Source organism: Archocentrus centrarchus, chromosome 1 (genome assembly GCF_007364275.1).
Source record: "Archocentrus centrarchus isolate MPI-CPG fArcCen1 chromosome 1, fArcCen1, whole genome shotgun sequence".
Lineage (NCBI taxonomy): Eukaryota > Metazoa > Chordata > Actinopteri > Cichliformes > Cichlidae > Archocentrus > Archocentrus centrarchus.
This window is the reverse complement of record NC_044346.1, coordinates 6,642,817-6,661,984: the sequence shown is the minus strand read 5'-3', so window position 1 is coordinate 6,661,984 and position 19,168 is coordinate 6,642,817. Positions and strand designations below refer to the sequence as shown.

General features: G+C 38.8%; 1 protein-coding gene across 1 annotated transcript in view; it reads left to right on the top strand.

Annotated features, from left to right (window-relative positions):
* LOC115775707 (voltage-dependent T-type calcium channel subunit alpha-1I-like) overlaps positions 1-19,168 on the top strand; it is a 184,260-nt gene that overhangs the window by 144,650 nt on the left and 20,442 nt on the right. Inside the window, exons 26-32 of the mRNA XM_030723225.1 lie at positions 1,026-1,177; positions 3,594-3,703; positions 5,973-6,106; positions 8,818-8,888; positions 13,240-13,318; positions 13,631-13,752; positions 14,759-15,199. Of these exons, the coding sequence (XP_030579085.1) occupies positions 1,026-1,177; positions 3,594-3,703; positions 5,973-6,106; positions 8,818-8,888; positions 13,240-13,318; positions 13,631-13,752; positions 14,759-15,199 (1,109 nt within the window). The remainder of the gene's footprint in view (positions 1-1,025; positions 1,178-3,593; positions 3,704-5,972; positions 6,107-8,817; positions 8,889-13,239; positions 13,319-13,630; positions 13,753-14,758; positions 15,200-19,168) is intronic.

Sequence of the window (19,168 nt, the reverse complement as noted above, 5' to 3'; positions counted from 1 at the left end):
CTAACCAGCCTGAACTCTCTGAGGCAGCTTTCCTGTAATTTCTTCAGGAATAGTTCTCCAGGCTTCTCGAAGGACATTCAAAGCTCTTCTTTCTCTGTGTGTTTTTTAGACCCGAGTATGCTTTTACTGCATTAGCAGTGTGTTTGGCACCATTGTCGTGCTGAAAAATTAAGCCATTGCTGGTCTTACTAGATTGTACTGCATGGCAGAACAAAATCTGACCATGCTCTCCTGCATTCATTATTCCATCAGTATTGATGAGATCCCCTGCACCACTGGCTGAAATGCAGCCCCAAGCCATGGCAGATCCTCCACTGTTTTACACAGATGGCTGTAAAACACAGTGGGGGCTCTATCATGTTTTTCCCTCTCTCCTCATCTCCTACGTATATATTGATGGATGGACTGAAGGTCCAGGTGCAGCTCTCAGGTCCTGTGTCAGGTCTTTGTTGGATTTTTGTCCTCATTCTTAATAACATGGTTTCAGATACTGTTCAGCTGCTGTAGATAGTCTTTCAGGCCTGCCGCCTCTTCCTTTCTCCTTTTATTAAGGACATACTACACAAGATATGCCAGGTTTTTAGCTAATATTGCTTTGGGAATCACCTTGGTGCAAAAATACTATTTTATGCCTGCCAAACTCTGTTATCATTATCATTTTACATAGATTCAGCTAAAGAAAGGCTAGTAGCAAAAAAAAGAAAGGAAATTACAAGGCATTTTGTCTCCTTAAAATATTAAGAAATGAGGGGTGACTTGACTTTTTCACAGTGCTATAAATAATAAAATGCACCTTGTTTTTCTTTCTCCTTGCTTTTTTCAACCTGTTTTAATCAAACTTGTTTTTCTCTAATTTTTTGTTTTACGTTGCTCATTTCATATTTGTTCTTTCACACCATTCATTTTTTCCACACTTTTTAAAATTTCTTTCACTCCCCTTCTTTTGATCAATCTTGCCTAAACCTTACTTGCCTTTTTTTTTCCTCATTCTCAATCTAACTTTCCTTTACTTTTATTCTATCCAGAGGCACAGAAGCTGCCCTACTACGCGTCCTACGGTAGGACGCGCCTGGCTATCCATGCTCTGTGTACCAGCCACTACCTGGACCTGGTCATCACCTTCATTATCTGCATTAATGTCATCACCATGTCACTGGAGCACTACAACCAACCACAGGTGACAGCTTTTCTTGAAGAGGATAGGGGGCTAGTCGGGTCTGGGAGTTTGATTAGACTGAGGAAAAAAAAAAAAAAACAGCAGATTTGTTTAAAGGCTTCTGAGTGGGTGGTGATGGTTAAAAGTTGCCATTCCCAGAGGCAAGTGGCCAGCCTGCTGCTCTGAATCAGCACTAAATACAGCCAAAAACAAAACCATCTCTCCAAGTGCTGGAATATAAACAATCGGCAGATTGGAGTATTAGTTATGTAAAATGATTTGAGGGAACGATTGCCTCGAGGGGGTAAAACAGCCTTTTTAGCAGGAAAATATATGATGTAGTGGCCAAAAAGTGAGACAGTGAGCTCTTCACAACTTAAGCTGATGCTATCAGTTGACTTTTTAATGCCATCCTGTTAAAAATCTTCTTGCTACCCTTGTTTTTCATTGGAAACTGTGATAACTAAGAAGGAAATGAAACTGCCTGAGCAACACATTCAAATCAGGCAGGAGATTTCCTTATGGCGTTGCTCCCGCTGTTTCCGCTCACATTTCTGACCTCTGGCAGATCTGACTTGGTTTGTTGGAGGCTGCTTGGTCTTAGTATTGAACTGAAAATGCTCTTATCTTGAGTGACAATTGTGCCAAACATATAAGGTATTAGCCACTTATACAGCTGCACACAGACAGCCCACAGAGCTCATTATTTTCAGTTAACTATTTGATCTGCCATTGACATCCAAAAGCTATCGCCCACATACACGAGGCTATAGTCAAAGACCTACAGGTTTTATGGCTACAGAACACTCGACTGAAGCCTGTTGGAAATAAAAGAAAGAAATGTAGCTAAATTTCTATTGTAAAGTGGAAAAGTTGAAAACACTGGCCTTTGACTTCATTCACTGAGGATTTTGACAATGAAAGTAATTTTTCTTTTTTGCCTTCAGAGCAGAACTGCTGTATAAATAAATTATAAGTAATAAGAGCGTTAACACTGCAGTAACCTGGCAAAAACGCAGCTTTTGGAAAAGAAATGTATTATAACATGTTTTGAAAATTAGACAAATGAACAAGTTTAGATTCAGGAAATTCTTGCTGGTCCCACACCTGTCTCGCAGCTATGAAGTCATACATCCAGCAGCAAGTTAGTTTAGCCTGGCATAATAACAATAAACAGGGAAACAGCTGGTCCGGCTGTGCCCGAAGGTGACAACCACCTTTGCATGTTTTAGTTCTTCTGATTGTTGTATCTGTGCAAAAAAAAACATGGTGTCACATATGCACCTTCTAGCTGCTTCTCACAGACATTTAATTGATTTGGTAATATTCTTTTCATTTTGAATACATAGAAGCATACATGTATCCTGAAATGCTAAACCTTATAGATCAACACAGTTGATTCTGGAACAGCAGATTCTGGAATTCTTCAGGTGGAGGCGGGGTCTGATTACCAGTGCGTTTTAAGCCGTGTCCACACGAGAAGAGATTTTCAATGATGTGCCGATCAGAGACGTTAGAAAGCCAGTGACATGTGGTGGTAAAAATAACGCTGCAAGTGCAAAGTGGGTGGGTCCTGAGACAAACTTCTCTTAACTTTAATGCAAGTGATTGAAGCAACCAGCAGTGAGAGCGCAGGATACAGTTAACATATGACAGGGTTGAAAATACACTAGAGGGTTACCTAGGCAACATAAAATATCCTCTAGCAACCGACTGTCAGCTTCAACTGATGCAAGATGAGCGAATCGCTCTCTGTGTGGTCTCAGCTTTAAAGGCTGTCTCTGCAGTCTTCAGTGTATTCTGTCCTCTGCCTATGATCAGATTGTAGATAGCAAATATTTTAACAAAAAGTCACCAAAAATCTATTACGATAACAAACCATTTGTAGGTTATTAACATATTATTTGTGATAATATTATGCAGTAAAAGAACAAACATGCCTGAAAATGTCAAATTTCTGTTACCAACAAATAGACTTTTACTCATCTATAATCAGACTTTTATAGTTGAGATAATACAGTTTAATTATGTGCATCGAACATTACAAGTGTTTGATTTGTGTAGTCCTTTTTTTTTTTTTTCTTTTTAAATCTGACTTATTAATACTGCGTAGTAGAAATCAAAGCTCACTGTTTCTCCCCAGAGTGTGAAATAATTTAGCTGTCTGTCTCAATTAAACTCTTCTCTATTAAAAGAAATTTTTTGGCAAGTTATGTTGTTGACATTGGCAAAACAGATTCACTGAACAACCGTTCTCGTGACCTGCTGCGTTGTTTGCTCTGTTCTTCTGTGAATTAATAAAAAGATCATTTCACTGGCTAAAAAAAAGATAACAAATGTGCTTGTAAAAGGTGACGAGAGAGGAGATATTAACTGTCTGCTGCTGCTGTCTCAATTCCAACCCCTCTGTCCCATCTTTCACCTCTGTTACTCCCAGTCTCTGGAGACAGCATTAAAGTACTGCAACTACTTCTTCACCTCCACATTTGTGATCGAGGCCTCTCTGAAGCTGGTAGCTTTTGGCTTTCGACGCTTCTTCAAGGACAGGTACGGTCCCAGCTGTATTAAATCTTTATAGATTTTGTGCTGAAGCATACAAAACTGCTAAAATCGGTTAAAATATGGACCCATGGCACCAATAACGAGTTAATCCTTGCACTTTCTGCATTGCACTATTATATACCAATGCCTTATTGCTTATATTTCTTCCTAATAGAGAAGCAGTTTTTTTTTTTGTTTTTGTTTTTGTGGTCAGCTAAGCTCTGAGAGTCGACAGGAAAAAATACAACACCGCAGATTCAAGGGCAACACTTGAATGCTTCATTGTCTCTGAAAGTGTGTGCGAACATCCAGCCGATCTGGACTAAAACTGCGGCCCTCAAACCTGTTTCTGATTTACACTGCTCGTTCTTTTAAGAAAAGTAATGCAGCCTGATTTGTCCTGACAGACAGTTTTTCTTTCTCCAGATAAGGTGAAGTACAGTTGTAGGGAAGGCTGGGATCTTTTTAAGATTATCAGGATCTTCAGTTAAAGAAAAACACCATCTTAATACAGTGAATAATCTCTCATGATGCTGACTTGAAAAAGTGAGTGAACCTCTTTGTAACTCCTTTACAGAAAGGCACATGCTTCCACATTGGAAGTGTGGTCAGGGTTACAAAGTCTGTATCGACAGACTTGGTTCTTAAGAAAGTCTTTTTATGTGTGGCCACAATTTTAGCACTTGGACAAACTAGCTACAAATGAGTGAAATTGGGGAGTGTTGAACTGTAACAAGTGTCCTGAAAAAGGTGAAAAGGAATCCAAAGAGAAAAACTGCAGAAACTCTTGTTTTCTTATTCTACATCTTCAAAGTTTTGCACTTCTATTCTGGCAAAGACAAAGTTTTCATCTCATAAAAAAGCTTAATTCTTGTTTACGTATCCAGCTTTTATGCCTATTTAGAACCTTAAAGACATCATGAAAACTGCAGAAACTCTTGTTTTCTTATTCTACATCTTCAAAGTTTTGCACTTCTATTCTGGCAAAGACAAAGTTTTCATCTCATAAAAAAGCTTTAATTCTTGTTTACGTATCCAGCTTTTATGCCTATTTAGAACCTTAAAGACATCATGAGCAGGTATGATATTGCATTATGAAGAGACATATCAGTTAGCTCCATGGTTGGATGGATAGATGAATAGTGACACACACACACACACATATATATATATATGTGTGTGTGTGTGTGTGTGTGTGTGTGTGTGTGTGTGTGTTGTTGGTATAATCAAATGGCTACGCAAACATTGTGAAAGATTCAAATCGAAGCCCTTTTTAAACAAGTTGAAGTTGTCATGGTTCAGTTATATGCTGCATGTTTAGTTTAAAAAAAAATCAATCCACGATCCAAATGTGCAGCTGCAGAAACTCTTGAATTTCAGCTGATTTCCATATCTTCACCCAACATCATGGCAATCCAGCATGGAGCAATTCTCTCAGTTACATATGCAAGACTGTGGAGCAGCTGTGAGAGTGTTGGTGAATATTATCTGAGCCTACTATGTAGATTTATTATTGTTGCTTCCAATCCATTTTGAGAACTGTGCTGGAGAAAATTGCTGCTGGTTATTTCTGGCCCTCTAGGTTTTGAAATTACTTCTTCTGACCTATTTTAATGTCCATCTTCCTGTGTGTCTCAGTTTTAGTCACAGTATTCCCTCTAGTTTGCATATCATCTCATGTCTCTTTTGCTTTCTCTCTGTCCTCCCTCTCTTCTTTCTCAGTATCTTTATCTCTTCTCCTGTGTGTGTGTGTAAATATAATATAAAAATATAATAATGCGTACTATTTATGGAGCTTCACATTCATAAATTTCCCCACATAAGTTGTTTAGTAAATCTTCATCTTCACTTTAAACTTGAACTTTTAGTAGCAACAGTGACACTCACTGTGTGTGAGTGTGTCCAAACTTTTGACTGGTTCTGTAAACCAGGAGTTAATGTTTCTGAGTTTTGCATGGTATTCAAACTACTATTAGTATAAATATTCATAGCCGGAGCAGGCCTTAGGGTAATGGTGAGCTGTTACCAATTCTTCAGCCAAGTCAGTTGTGCGAGAGTCAGGCCAATTATGCACAAATGTGATGTAGAACATTAATATTCATTGGGAAATTAACATGACACAGACCTTGATGTGTGCAGTGAAATCCGCAGCCACACGCTGTGTTATGACACCAAATTCATTCTCATTCTCTTTTATAAGGCTTACGTTTTCTTTGGCTGGGTTACGTTTTTCTTTGGTGCATTGAAATGTCATTGTGTGTGTCTGTGCGTGTAGGTGGAACCAGTTGGATTTGGCCATTGTGCTGTTGTCAGTGATGGGCATCACCCTGGAGGAGATTGAGATCAATGCCTCTCTCCCCATCAACCCCACCATCATCAGGATCATGAGGGTGCTCAGGATAGCGCGAGGTATGCCAGAACACACAGGCACATACACCTGTGACCCTGTGTTTTCTCATACGGCAAGATTGCAAGTTGTGTGAACCTCAGTTGCAAATGCGTCAAGGATTACATTTGAAACCTCACGACTTTATTTCTTTTATTATTTTATACTTTTATACATGTATATCTGACTTGCCTATTTCCTAATTTACCCTTTTTGGGGAGAAATTAGTGAGTTTTTTGTTTTTTTGCTTTTTTTTGTGTGTGTGTGTGTGTGTGTGCGCGCGCTGATTCTGTTTTCATTTTCTGTAGATGTTGCTTGCTGTTATTGCCAGCAGTTCTTTAATATTACCCAGCTGTTGTGATACATTAAAAGTCATGTATATTTCCACATCACTAATTTCAATTTAATGCTGCTCTCGCTTACAGATTGATTGTGTGTTTTATTTTTGTAAATGAAAAAGCCTAACAGAAGCTTAGCAGGCGTCGTCTCTCACTGTTCTGTAAGCTTTTTATGTGAAATCTGACAGGAGGTGTTGAGTTTTTGTTCGATTTAGTTTGTGGAAGTGATAACTTTATCATTATATGCTGAGTTCAATCTACAAAAGAACATTTTGGGACTTTCATTTAGCACCTATGCTGTTAATAATTCAGGGGAAATTGAAGGACTAGTTCTTTGGGCTGCACCAGTTTTTCTTAACTTCACACTGAGGGGGATAAAGGCTAATTACATCAATTTCGCTTAATCCTCGCCCTCTTACCATCACCCTCTGCCCTCCATAATTCTGTTCAGGGACCGCTGAGAGGACCCATGGGTAATATGCTAATTAAACAGCATCCAGTGGTAATTAAGAAGCAAGTGGGGTATTTGATGATGAGTGTGAGGGCTACTGGTGACTTCTAGTCCTTCCTCTCTCAACATTTTTACCACTGTGTATGAATGTTAACTAATTTGTGGCTGTGGGAGAGAACATTAAAATATTCCACAATCATTCACTTTTCATGCAAGTGGATTAATTCAGACGTGCTGGTTGGAAAATAGAATAGAAAATTACTCTGACTATACTTTGTTGAATATTTAACAGTAAAAGTCAAGACGTAAAAGTAAAGCCTGATTGAAATGGAGCCACCAAAGCATAATTCTAACCACTTTGTTGGTAGCGCAAGTTAGTTTTTCTCTAGTAAACCTTGAACTGTCCTAGAGCATGTTTGAACAAATAAAATCTAATTTAACACTTTTATATGGTACTATAATGCTCTACCCCACAATATAATGAACTCACTTGTGAATTATTATTTGATAAGGATGCTGGCTTTTCCCTTGGCGCTATAGCTTTAGCCTTAGTTTTTAAGTGTTATAACCTCTTTTTAGGATTGCCATTTTAAATGAACCAGCTAATCTTTTTTTTTTCCACGTTTTCCAACTTCATCCACTGTCCCCGATGAGCTCGCCTTCGCACGTCTTGTGCCGTCTTCCTGGCGCCGAACCTCTGAGACCACCAGCGTTCACTGCTCAGATGGGGTTGTCTTGTTCCACCGGGGTCTGTCCTGACATAGGCCCAGACCTCCTCTGCCCTGTTGAACATGGCCCATTTTTTCAGCATGCCGGAGTGCTGATTTGACTTGCTGCATGGCTTCTTTTGGGGTCCACTTCCGACCTATATGGTATAACAGCCCTTAGATTTGTCCTCTGAGAGGGTCAACTCCAGTCAAGTATTTAAATTCTTCCACAAGATTTTTTATTTATTTATTTTTTCCACAAGATTTGAGATTGGCAGATCTAGAATGTTATGCCCATATACAGTAGGCCAATGTTGTGCAGACATTTTGGGACTCCTAACCATTTCCTCACATGGGTGTTAATCATTCTCTCTGGACTGCTGTGATGGGGACGTCAACAACTATCAGTGGCCAAATTGGAAGCATCAATGCTTTAGATTGAAAGGGAGCGTGGAGTGATCGATTTTTTTTTTGAGGTCCTTGTCAGCATCCTGCTTGAGTTGCTTGATCTGACCACAGTCTTAGAGATTTGCTTCCTAACATCTCCCAAGGCCTTTAATGGCTTTCTCAGATATGTTTGGTATTGGGTCATTGTTGATGAAAAACCTTAGTCCAGTAGCTCACCTTTGGTGATGGAGATGCTTCTTGATTTTTTTCACCAACAAATGCAGCGACTGCTTGTAAATGAAGCTGTTGGCTAGATGTTTTGGAGAAAAGGTTATTTAGAGTTGCTCTTTTCATGGACTGTAACCACCACTTTCACACTCTCTTTCTCACACAAACTGTATATCTCCACTATGAACTCTCTGAAGAGCAACCATCTCCCAGGAGGTTATATTGTTCATTGCTGTTCTCTGTGAGAAAACGCTCGTGTTTTTCTCTCAGCTACTGGCTCCAGTAATATCCATGTTCCTCCTGAAATTGGACCTCTGGGAATTGTCTGGGTCTCTTATGATGAGTTGGGAAACCTGTTCCACTTATTGATCATTTGCTGCCTCTCTTTCTCCCATCTTCTCACTCTTTCCGTCTCTGCCCACATCTTATCTATGTATGTTGACTTTTTTCCCCTCTATCCCTCTGGTGTCTTCAGTCTCTGTCTTTGGTATCGCTTCCTTTCACTCTGTTGGTTGTTTATCGCCGCAACACATATGTCAAGTATCGCATACAGACACATACTTAGACTTATGTAGTTTCGTGCAAGGCTATAGTTTCTCTCAAACTGTGTGATCTCTGTTCAGTGTTGAAGTTGCTGAAAATGGCAACAGGGATGAGAGCTCTCCTTGATACAGTGGTCCAAGCTCTGCCTCAGGTATGTGTCATCCCACTCTCTCTCTCTCTCTCTCTCTCTCTCTCACACACACACACACACACACACACACACACACACACTTAAATTTGTGAAATGATAAATGGACCAGAGTCGATAAATGGGGTCTGAGAATTATGACTTTAAAAAAAGTCAGGTTATTAGAAAATTTTCGCCCTTAATTTTATGACACACTTGCTAATTTTCCACGGTTCCTCTCATTTATTCAAGAGTTAAATTTAAAAAGCACACATTTGCAGCAATAAGTTAAGTTTTTTATTTGTACCACTGTTAATGAGGAAAGTGTGTTCTGCTCTCCTGTTGCACTGAAGGACTTTTGCCTTAAACCTTTGCTGATATTAATGCATGTTTTTGTGGAATTTGAGGGAATATGGTGGAGTTGTAGATGTGCTTTTTGAGGTGGAGAGTTCAAGAATGTTTAATAACTTGTTATCAACTCAGTAATTCCCAGATATTTTACCAACATTGTACTCCATACACACTCTGCTCTATTGAAACTAGATCACTTAGATGTATTGTAGGACTTATTTTAATAATCAGTTCAAATAGATTATCTTTGTTGATGGATTTTACTGTTGTAAATGCACACACATAAAAAACAGTATGGTTACTTAAAAATATGACCTAAAACCCAGATTACTCTCACACCCACCCAAAGAAACACTGAAGAACACAAGACAACGATACACAACTGTGAGAAGAAAAACCCTCAGAACTGCCAGGTCAGTCAGGTGCATAATTTTAAATCAATTTAAATCAAACAATCTAGATGTGTTTGAAGTGCAAACTGAGATTTAATTCACCAAAACTACTGAATTAACCATTTTTACAGCCATTTTTACAGCCATTTTTATCCATTCACCCCCATTTTCAGAGGCTCAAAAGTAGTTGGAAAAACTAAATCACTTGTTTTTGATTGTTTTTAATGTTTAGATGGAAATCTTTTGCATTGAATGGATATCACCAAGTGCATTTCCTCTCTTGAAACTCTGTCTAGATTTCCCTGCAGCTGCCTTTTCAGTTGCTGCTTATTTGTGGGTCTTTCTACCTTCAGTTTAGTCTTCAGTAAGTAGAAAGCATGCTCTGTCAGGTTGAAATCTGGTGACTGACTTGGCCATCTAACTTGGCTATTTTGCTGACATGAGAAACTCTTGGGTTGCTTTTGCTTTTGGTAATTACCCATTTGCACAGCGAAGTGACACTGCGGATCTCCATCCATCATTTTTTTCCACTTACTCAATTCAGGCTGTGGAGCATATCTCAGCTATCACAGGGCAAGAGGTGGGGTACACCGTGGACAGGTTGCCAGTCTGTCACAGGGCTAACACAGAGAGACAGACAACCATTCACACTCATACTTGCATCTGTATTTCTCTTATTTCTATGGGCAATTTAGAATCACCAGTTAACCTAACCCCAGTAAATGCATGTCTTTGGACTGTGGGAGGAAGCCAGAGTACCCGGAGAGAACCCACACAGACATGGGGAGACACTACGCTGTGAATGTCTTATCTGTTTACTTTGTCATGGAATAACAAGTAAACAGGCCTCACTACTTGTCAATTGTCCAATTAATTTTGAGCTTCTGAAAATGGGGCACTAATGGATAAAATTTACGTGATTTTTAAAAGGTTCATACATGAATTACTTTTGTAAAACCCCTCAAATTAAAACTAAAAGTCTTCAGGCACATCTTGAATGTTTGATTTAAAATCCACTGTGTTGGAGTCCAGAGACAAAACTGTAAAAAATGCTTGTGGACCTAACTATAGGTCATATTTAACAAGATAAACAGAAAAATCTAAAAGGTTCATAAACTTTAAACCATCACTTTACTGCATTGTACTAGACTTGAGTTACAAAATGATATCACAAGGTCACCGACTTAAATTTACAATTTCGTTTCTTCTTAAAGTATCAAAATGATTTGACATGTGATTGTTATTCTTTTGCTCCATGTAAAAGCTAAATAATGAATTTTTAGCATTATAATCCCCTGCATCTTTATTTTTTTTTTTTTTAATATGATCAAACCCAATGGGGAAAAAGTTGTAATATATTGGGACTGTCAAATCTCTCCAAAACAACTCTTTACCGAAGGCTTTTCAAATGGAGTGAGTCACAGAAAGAAGTTAGTTCTGCTGTCTTTTTGATTCTTTTTCTCAGCCGTCTGGGAGGATTTTGGTGTCCCTGATGTTTGGGTAGCAAAATGTGTGCACAGATATCCACATCAGAGCAAAAAAAAACACAGGCTCACATTAAATTGTAGTCACAGAAAATTTCCATAAATCATGTCAGACTCACGTTTATAAATGCAAACTGTTTCAGTTTCAGTCCACAAATAAATTGCTGTCATCATGAATGCACTAAAAAAGGTCTTATAGGTAAACAGTAAATGAAAACCGTTAAATTCTGAACACCAACATAAATTTTAATGTCGCTGTTATTTTTTAAGTGTCCAATAAAAAGACATAAAAAAAAAGCTAAATTACCTGCTATGCTTCGAAAAACGTCAGTGTAATAATAATCAAGCCCTCGCTGTGATGCATTAATAATAGCATACTGTATTTATTTATTATTAAGATTAGGATCAAAGCATTAATTCATAATAGAGCTTGAAAATGTTCCAGTACCATTTCATTATAGATTTATTGTCATGGTGCTCTGACACAAAACCCATCAGACGATTGTAATTTTATCGCAACTTTGTGTAGAGGAAATGAACCATGTAACTGTCATTGTCTATACAATACAGCAGTAGGTGCCATTGTTAAATAAGGTGATTTTGCAGTATTCACACATTGTTTTTTATGAGGTAAATTTTACCATTATAAAGTGGGCATGTAACAATGCACAATATCATTTTCTTTCAGTAGAACACATCTCCACTGAAGCCAGGGGAAAAAAGCTGCTACAACTTAAAAGCAATCATACACAGTTATACTTTTACAGTAGAAAAATCACAAATACTGTATAAGTGTACCGTGAGCTTACCATTTTTTTTATTGCTGCAAAGGTGTAAACTGCTACCCCACTGGACTCTGAGTCTACTGAGAAGCTGTCACAGAGTTTCTCTCAATGAAAGCAATGACTGAAAAAAAAAGGTTTTCAAATGCATGTCAAATGCACTGTCCCTGCTTACGCACATGCAGAACAACAGGAGGATTGTCATCCAAGGTGCCTTTGTTTTTACTGTGTCTGTAAAAAAAATATCATATGTGATTGTTTCTTATATTATACAAAACAATCAGTTGGCAGAAATGTTTCGCCCAATGGCACCAACATTTTTAGGACACATTTTTTAAATTTAGTTGATGACTTCAGAATTGTTTGCTGGAAACCAAAAGATACGTTAGAATTACCAGAGTACGCTCCAACTTCAGCTACCTTGTTGATCATTTCAGTGCTTCCTTAGCATCCAGCAGTCTTATATACATAGTGTAGCAGCACTACCCCTGCAGTTTGCTTTAAGTCTCTGCTCAAGGACTCCAAAGACATCAGATGCGTTTAAGTTACAAGCTGCAGACTGCTTCAGGCCAAAGCATGGCTTTTTATAGCCTAACCTCTCCTCTATAGTGTATATACCTTCATTTCCCCATATCTCCTTGTCTCATTATATAGTGTCCTTGTCCCCTGTGATCTCTCCTCACCTAGAAAAATAAAATTTAAAAAATACATGTGCTTTCCCCAGCCTTTCTCAGTTTATTTTACTATCTAAAAGAATTCTGTCCTCACCTATTTAAAAGCACCCTACTGCCTTCCCAGTAAAGTGATTTCACTAATGGCGTGCTGCTAGTGCCTGCTGCTGCTGCACCCAAGGGGGTTCTTTATCCATCCACATTGAATATCATCATTTGTGAACACTTTGAGCTACATGGATGGATTCACATGTGTTGCGAAGTCGGCACGTAAAATGTCACCCACATTGTGCCAGTCCCGTGTATACCTGGTCACTTGCAACTATTTCGGATGCAGTGAAATGCTTGCCCAATCCTGGGTGTGCCTGTTTAACTTCATGATCATTTCAAAGACTGATGCAGCATTTCAAAAATGCATGTGCAGTCAGTTTTCATATTTCATGAAAAGCAAAGGCTTACTGTCCAGACTGTTGTCAATCCAGAGATTTAATGGGGACAAAAGTAGTATAAACTGTCATAAAGAGTGAAATCCTGCAATATTAAGCCTTAAGAAAGTACAGTTATTGCAGTACTTAGACAGTGGAAACAGCAGAAAGAGATGGTAACCACTAAGTCTGTATCTACAGACCTCACCTAACTGCAGATGTTCACATGAATCAGTTCCTCAAATGAATACACTTTCTTTTATGTGGCAGGTGGGAAACTTGGGCCTGCTCTTCATGTTACTGTTTTTCATCTATGCTGCTCTGGGGGTGGAGCTGTTTGGAGAACTAGGTAGGTCTTTCAGTACTTTTTGTTCAAACTATAGGCTTTTATTAAGCACTTTCAGTAATTCTAATAGGATAATTGTAAAAAAAAAAACCAAAAAAACCCCAAAATGCTGGAATAAAAATGAGGGCATCGAATGTGCTGAATTTGACTTTAAACCTGAATCTTTTATTTTGACAGGTTACCAAAAAAAGTACCTGCAATCTTCATTTGTACTACCTGCATCATTTCTAACGTCTTACTCTGTGGACACACACAAACACAAAGACTCAAGATTGTGGCCAATGAACATAACCCTAGATTCATGTTTTTTCTCAGTGTGTAATGCTGACTACCCCTGTGAAGGAATGAGCCGTCACGCTACCTTTGAAAACTTTGGAATGGCCTTCCTGACACTATTCCAAGTTTCAACTGGCGACAACTGGAATGGCATCATGAAGGTAAACTTCATTCATTATGTTGGGCTGGGTTATCTAATGATTGTTCCAGCACTGCCTTTGGAGACAACATGAGTTTAAGTGGAGTGAAAGATTTTCTTAGATGAGCATCAGTTAGACCAGTGCTACTTGGGAGTCTAATAATGCATACATGCATATATTGTCCTGGTATTCAAGTCTGACAAAATATATTTTATACTAAGCTCAGGGGAGAAAGAGGGTGAGAAGCAGAATTATAATTGAAGGTCTTTAGTTCAAATCTGTGGACCGGACCATATTTAGGTAGGAGAAATGGGAGAGTAATGAGCGTGTCCTTTAGCAAAGATGATGCTGAAGATGTAAATGTGCACTCCGAGTCTACAGAGGATGAATGAAGATTAAAATTTACATTCACAAAAAGTGACGATTTGATCTGCCTCTTCAATTTAATCTATCACTTCAATCCACTCTCCAATCACACCCAACTACCCCAAGTACCTGGAGCTCTTAAAATGTTATAACAGCTCATATCCAGCAGTTAATCAGTGCTGATTAGGCTCTCTAAAAAGTGACTGTGGCTGAGAAGCAGATTTTGGAAGTGTGAAAGTTTGGCAGTGTGCTCTGTAAAGACATTTCAGATTCCCCTTTCAATAATAGGCATAATAATCTAAACCATAACAGTATTGATTAAGTAATATTGCAAATGGAACTGGGTGATACGGTCACATTTTCTAACCACCAGCCTTTGATGGCCAGTGTGTTCATGAAACTGTATTCAGCCATTAGCCCGACCCTAATTGAAAATTATTGTTCCTGGCAATTATATTGTGTCCGTGCTCAACATAAATTCTTCTTTGGCTGACTGATCTTCTCCTCTCTTTTCCCTCTTTTGCTTCCATGCCTCTCCATCTACCCAAATTCTCACTATTCCTCTGTTTCATCCTCCCATTTTTCCTCTGCCCCTGTATTGCCTTTCAATCTGTTTGACTCTTCCTTCCTGTTCCTCTCCCAATACCCCTCTATCCACCAGGACACCCTGAGAGAGTGCCCACCAGATCGTCCAGGAAGTGACTACGGCTGTCATGCCGGACTGCAGTTCATCTCCCCAATGTATTTCGTCTCCTTCGTGCTCACAGCTCAGTTCGTCCTGATAAACGTGGTGGTCGCGGTGCTCATGAAGCATTTGGACGATTCCAACAAGGAGGCGCAGGAGGACGCTGAGATGGATGCAGAGATTGAACTGGAGTTGGCCCAGGGGGGCCTCTGCTGCATGATGGGGGGCATTGGAGCCATCGCTGGGGCCACGGTTAGCACTGCGAGCGGGGCTGGCGTAGTGTCTGCCACAGTTACAGCGGGAACAGTCGGGGGTCCAACTAGCGGATTGATGGCACCAACGCGAGACGGAGGAGGAGGGAGTGCAGTTCATGAAGGACACGCTCACCCTCGATGTCGCCTCTACTCTCCTGCACAGGTAAGTGGACTTTCAAATATTCAAGAGAGTAATTGCTGCTGAGTAGAGAGCTCTTGCATTGGTTTCTGCATGTTGGCTATGAAAAAAATCCCACTTTTCTATTACTAAGTTGTTTTTGTAAACCCATTTACACTCATTCTTATGCACATCGTGGCAGCAGAAAACAATAATGTAGTTGTTTAGTGATATTTTATTGATTTTAGTACTGATAATGTCTTTTTCATTTTTCTCTGGAGTCATAAACACATCAGTCAGTAAGAAGACGTTTAACCTCCATAAAACCCTGAAAGAAATCACTTCACATTAGAAAGTAGTCGGTGAAATACAGGTGATCAGCTATAGATATATAACTTCAATATTTGCTAAAGAGTAAGACTGGAAACGACACTGAGACCTGTGGTTACAAGGAGATGACAGCCACTGTGAGTGTGTTCAACTCCTAACTGCAAAGTCCTTATCCCTCTGAATTCACTCAGTACTGCCAAACAGATGAGTCACCAGCCACTGAATATCTCATTCAACAACACGACAAGATTGTCAATCCAATCACGGATTGTGATGATTCCTTTTAAGGGGTACAGTGTAGTGCCACTTTGCAAAGTCACAGCACGAGAGGTGTTCAGTTCAGTCCCTTAAGGTAACGTATACTGCTCTTTTACTCAGAGTGTGGGAGCCTGAGAAAAAAATACTGGTTTCTGCCATTGTAAATCAATAAACCAGTAATGCAATCAACTTAATTATCATGAAGAGGCAACAAGCCATTTTTTTCCTTTAAAATTTGTACATTTGTTTTGTTTGTTTGTTTTTCATTTTTTTATGCTGTTCAGAATGAAACAAGCAATTTGCATTATGGAGGCATACTGTAGCCACTATAGTAAAATAATCTACAGGTTATCAAATCACTAAATACACATCACTCAATAAATTAAGGGAACATTCAGTCATTAGAATAAAACACAAAGTTACTTCAACTTCAGGGACATCAATCTGTCCTGTTTAGGAAGCGTAAAGCATCGTGAACCAATTTTACCTGTTTTGGTGTAAATGAAATTGACAACAGGTGCACTGGAGAGGCAACAACAAGGCAATGCAGGTTGTGGCCACTGACTGCCGCTTTTCTCTTTATCCTTCCTGACTATTTTTTTCTAGTTTTTCACTGTTGGTAGTGACAGACCTGAGTCCGGTCAGGTTAAACAGGTAGTTCAACTCCTCCAAGATGGCACAGTTATACTGTACGTGCACCAACGCAGCTAAAATGAACTCAAAATCATTTGACTCTGACTTTATGTTAATCTTTTGAGCAGTGTAGTTGAAACTGTTACTTTCTAGATATTACTATTATCTATTACTCCACTGATTTCTTTTTTTTTTTTGACTGACTGCTCAATTGTTGGTTCATAAAACTTTAAAAAGCTGCAGGAAAAAAAAGCTCATCACATTTTTCTAGTGACTGCAGCAGATCTTGTGTTTTGTCGAACAGTCCAAAACACCCAAAATATTTGATGTACTTTAATAAAGAGGCAAATTCCTTTTTAATGTGAAACATTCAAATTTCCAACTGTTATTTTTTTTCTTGAAAACCACATTTCTGATTTTCCTTTAAATTATTAACTGATAAATCAAGTTATAGTTGCAACTCCAAGTTGCAGCCCTACCCATAATGAAAATATTACACAAACAGCCTGTGAATATATGATGAACTGTACATGATTAGCATGTTTATCCTGGTTATTTCAAGACTTCATTAATTGAATCTACAGTGGCAGTTGGTGCTGTGCATCCATCAGGCTCAGTGGGACTGCACAGCAGCTGGAGTTGTTTTTATTCATGAAATGCTGCTGCCCCACTTGTGTAAATACAAGGTGCTGATGACTTTTATACTCACACATAAAGATGCATTACAACACATTAAATGCAAGGCTAAGACCTATGCAGAGAACAGCCACACACATGTGCAAAAATATTAAATGGCCACCATCTTTGCCATTCCAAAAAAATGCCATCAGTGGAGAAAATGATTATGGTGCCTCTCATTCTTCAGCTCCCTGACTGCTGCATCTCAAGCAGAAAGTCGGCAAAAGCCACATTTAGACTCACACTAAAACTGTTGCACCTGCAGATGAGAACGGGTATTTTTAGAAGTGTGCCTGCTGGAGCAGAAAGAAAGAAACATGTAAATAAACAAAGGTAGCAACACAGGAAAAAGGAGGGACAGCGAGAGAAATCAGGAAACAGACAACGGAAAAATAGAACAACTATAAATGAAAACTGAGAGCAGGAGAAGGAAATGGGGGAGAAAGTAGGAGCAGTTTGGGAAAGTGAGTGAGTGAGCAGGTAAGTGATTGTTGCATCAAGTGATTGAGCAAATGCTTGAATGAAGGGCGACTGTGTTTGACTCACTGAATAATTGTGTGGAGTAACTAAAGGTCTGTTTGCACCCAGCAAGTATATGCTGGAGTGTTTACTTCTGCACTTAACTAATTTGTTTGGACTGGTGGCAGCAGTGCCAAGTGAGTGAACTGCAAGGTGGCTCATTAGAAATGACCCTGTAAACACAATGTTGTTTTCATCAGTGCCAGCTGTCCTTAATAAAGTAACACAAACCCTAAATTATGGCTATTACCCACCTGAATTCTAGGCATACTCGTATAATCCCGTGTGATTATGGTAGAATCTGCAGCCCAATTAATACTCAATTTGCACAAAAGATGGTCAGTGACCCCTAGATTACATGATAAAAATGTTTTTGCGTTAATTGGGTCAGGGTATATTCTCCTCACGTGTGGTGCAACCACTAAAAACGAGCAAACAAAACTAACAAAAATCTCAACATTCCCTTTCCGATTAGTCGAAAAATGCACCACATCAACCAATCAAGTACTTAAATGGCAACGTGTGGCATTTGGTTGCTGAGGAAAAAGGTGAAAATTGTGGTGTCAGGGTGAAAGAGAGACAGCGCTGCTGATGGCAAGTTTTGAGCAATTTTAGCATGTTTGGAGTGTATAGTTAGTGTGTAATGTAGTGTGTTTAGTGTGTTGTGTAGTCCACAACGCAACTAGTGTTGTATAGGCAGACTTACATGTAAACGCCGCCTCCAGGTGTAAAACAGGAGGAGTGACACACCTGGAAGTGTCAGGCCAGGAACTGTTTTCTGTGGTGGCACAAATCATTTGTGTGGCCTCTGATTGTGACACCTGATTGTTCTGTGATTAGTAGTACAAAAAAAACGCCTGAGGCAGTGCCTGCATTTCATGTAAATAGTTGTAAACTTTGTTTGTTGTATTTGTACATAGGTTTTTGAAATTTACATTTGTATGTTTGTGTTGTTAAACATGTTTGTTGTTTTCACAGTAAGAAAACCCAAACTTTTTTCTACTCTGATTTTATGTTTTTTTGTGTGATTTTAAGTCCAATGTGTTAAATACAGTATGTCAAAATAAAAAAAATAATAATAATAACTGTATACATGTCAGGTTGTGCTGGTAAAAATGATATCAAAGGAGGCAAGGTAAACAGTTTTTAAGGTGAAATATAAAAGTAGAATCAAAAGTAAAATGTCCAGTTAGACCCTACACTGTAAACCCAGATTTTGATTCAACTTAAAAAATATTGAGTTCTTATTACTTAGAATTGCCTAGTATGTGAACATTACTTGTTAATGCTGAGTAACCTGAACTGTTTTATGTCCTTTTTTATTGTAATTTTGTTTTTAAGTCCAATCAACAGCTCCTACTGAAATAAACTGAGTTTATATTACTTAAATATCTGTCATTTTGCAACATAACTTATTAATGCTGAGTAGACTGTACTTTTTGATGGTCTATCTTATTGTAATTATGTGTTTGAGTTCAAACAACTTAATATCATTAGGTTTTGCACCCGCTAAAAATCTAGTTCAAGGCTCTTCAACTCCAGGCCTCGAGAGCCGGTGTCCTGCAGGTTTTAGATGTGTCTCTGCTTCAACACACC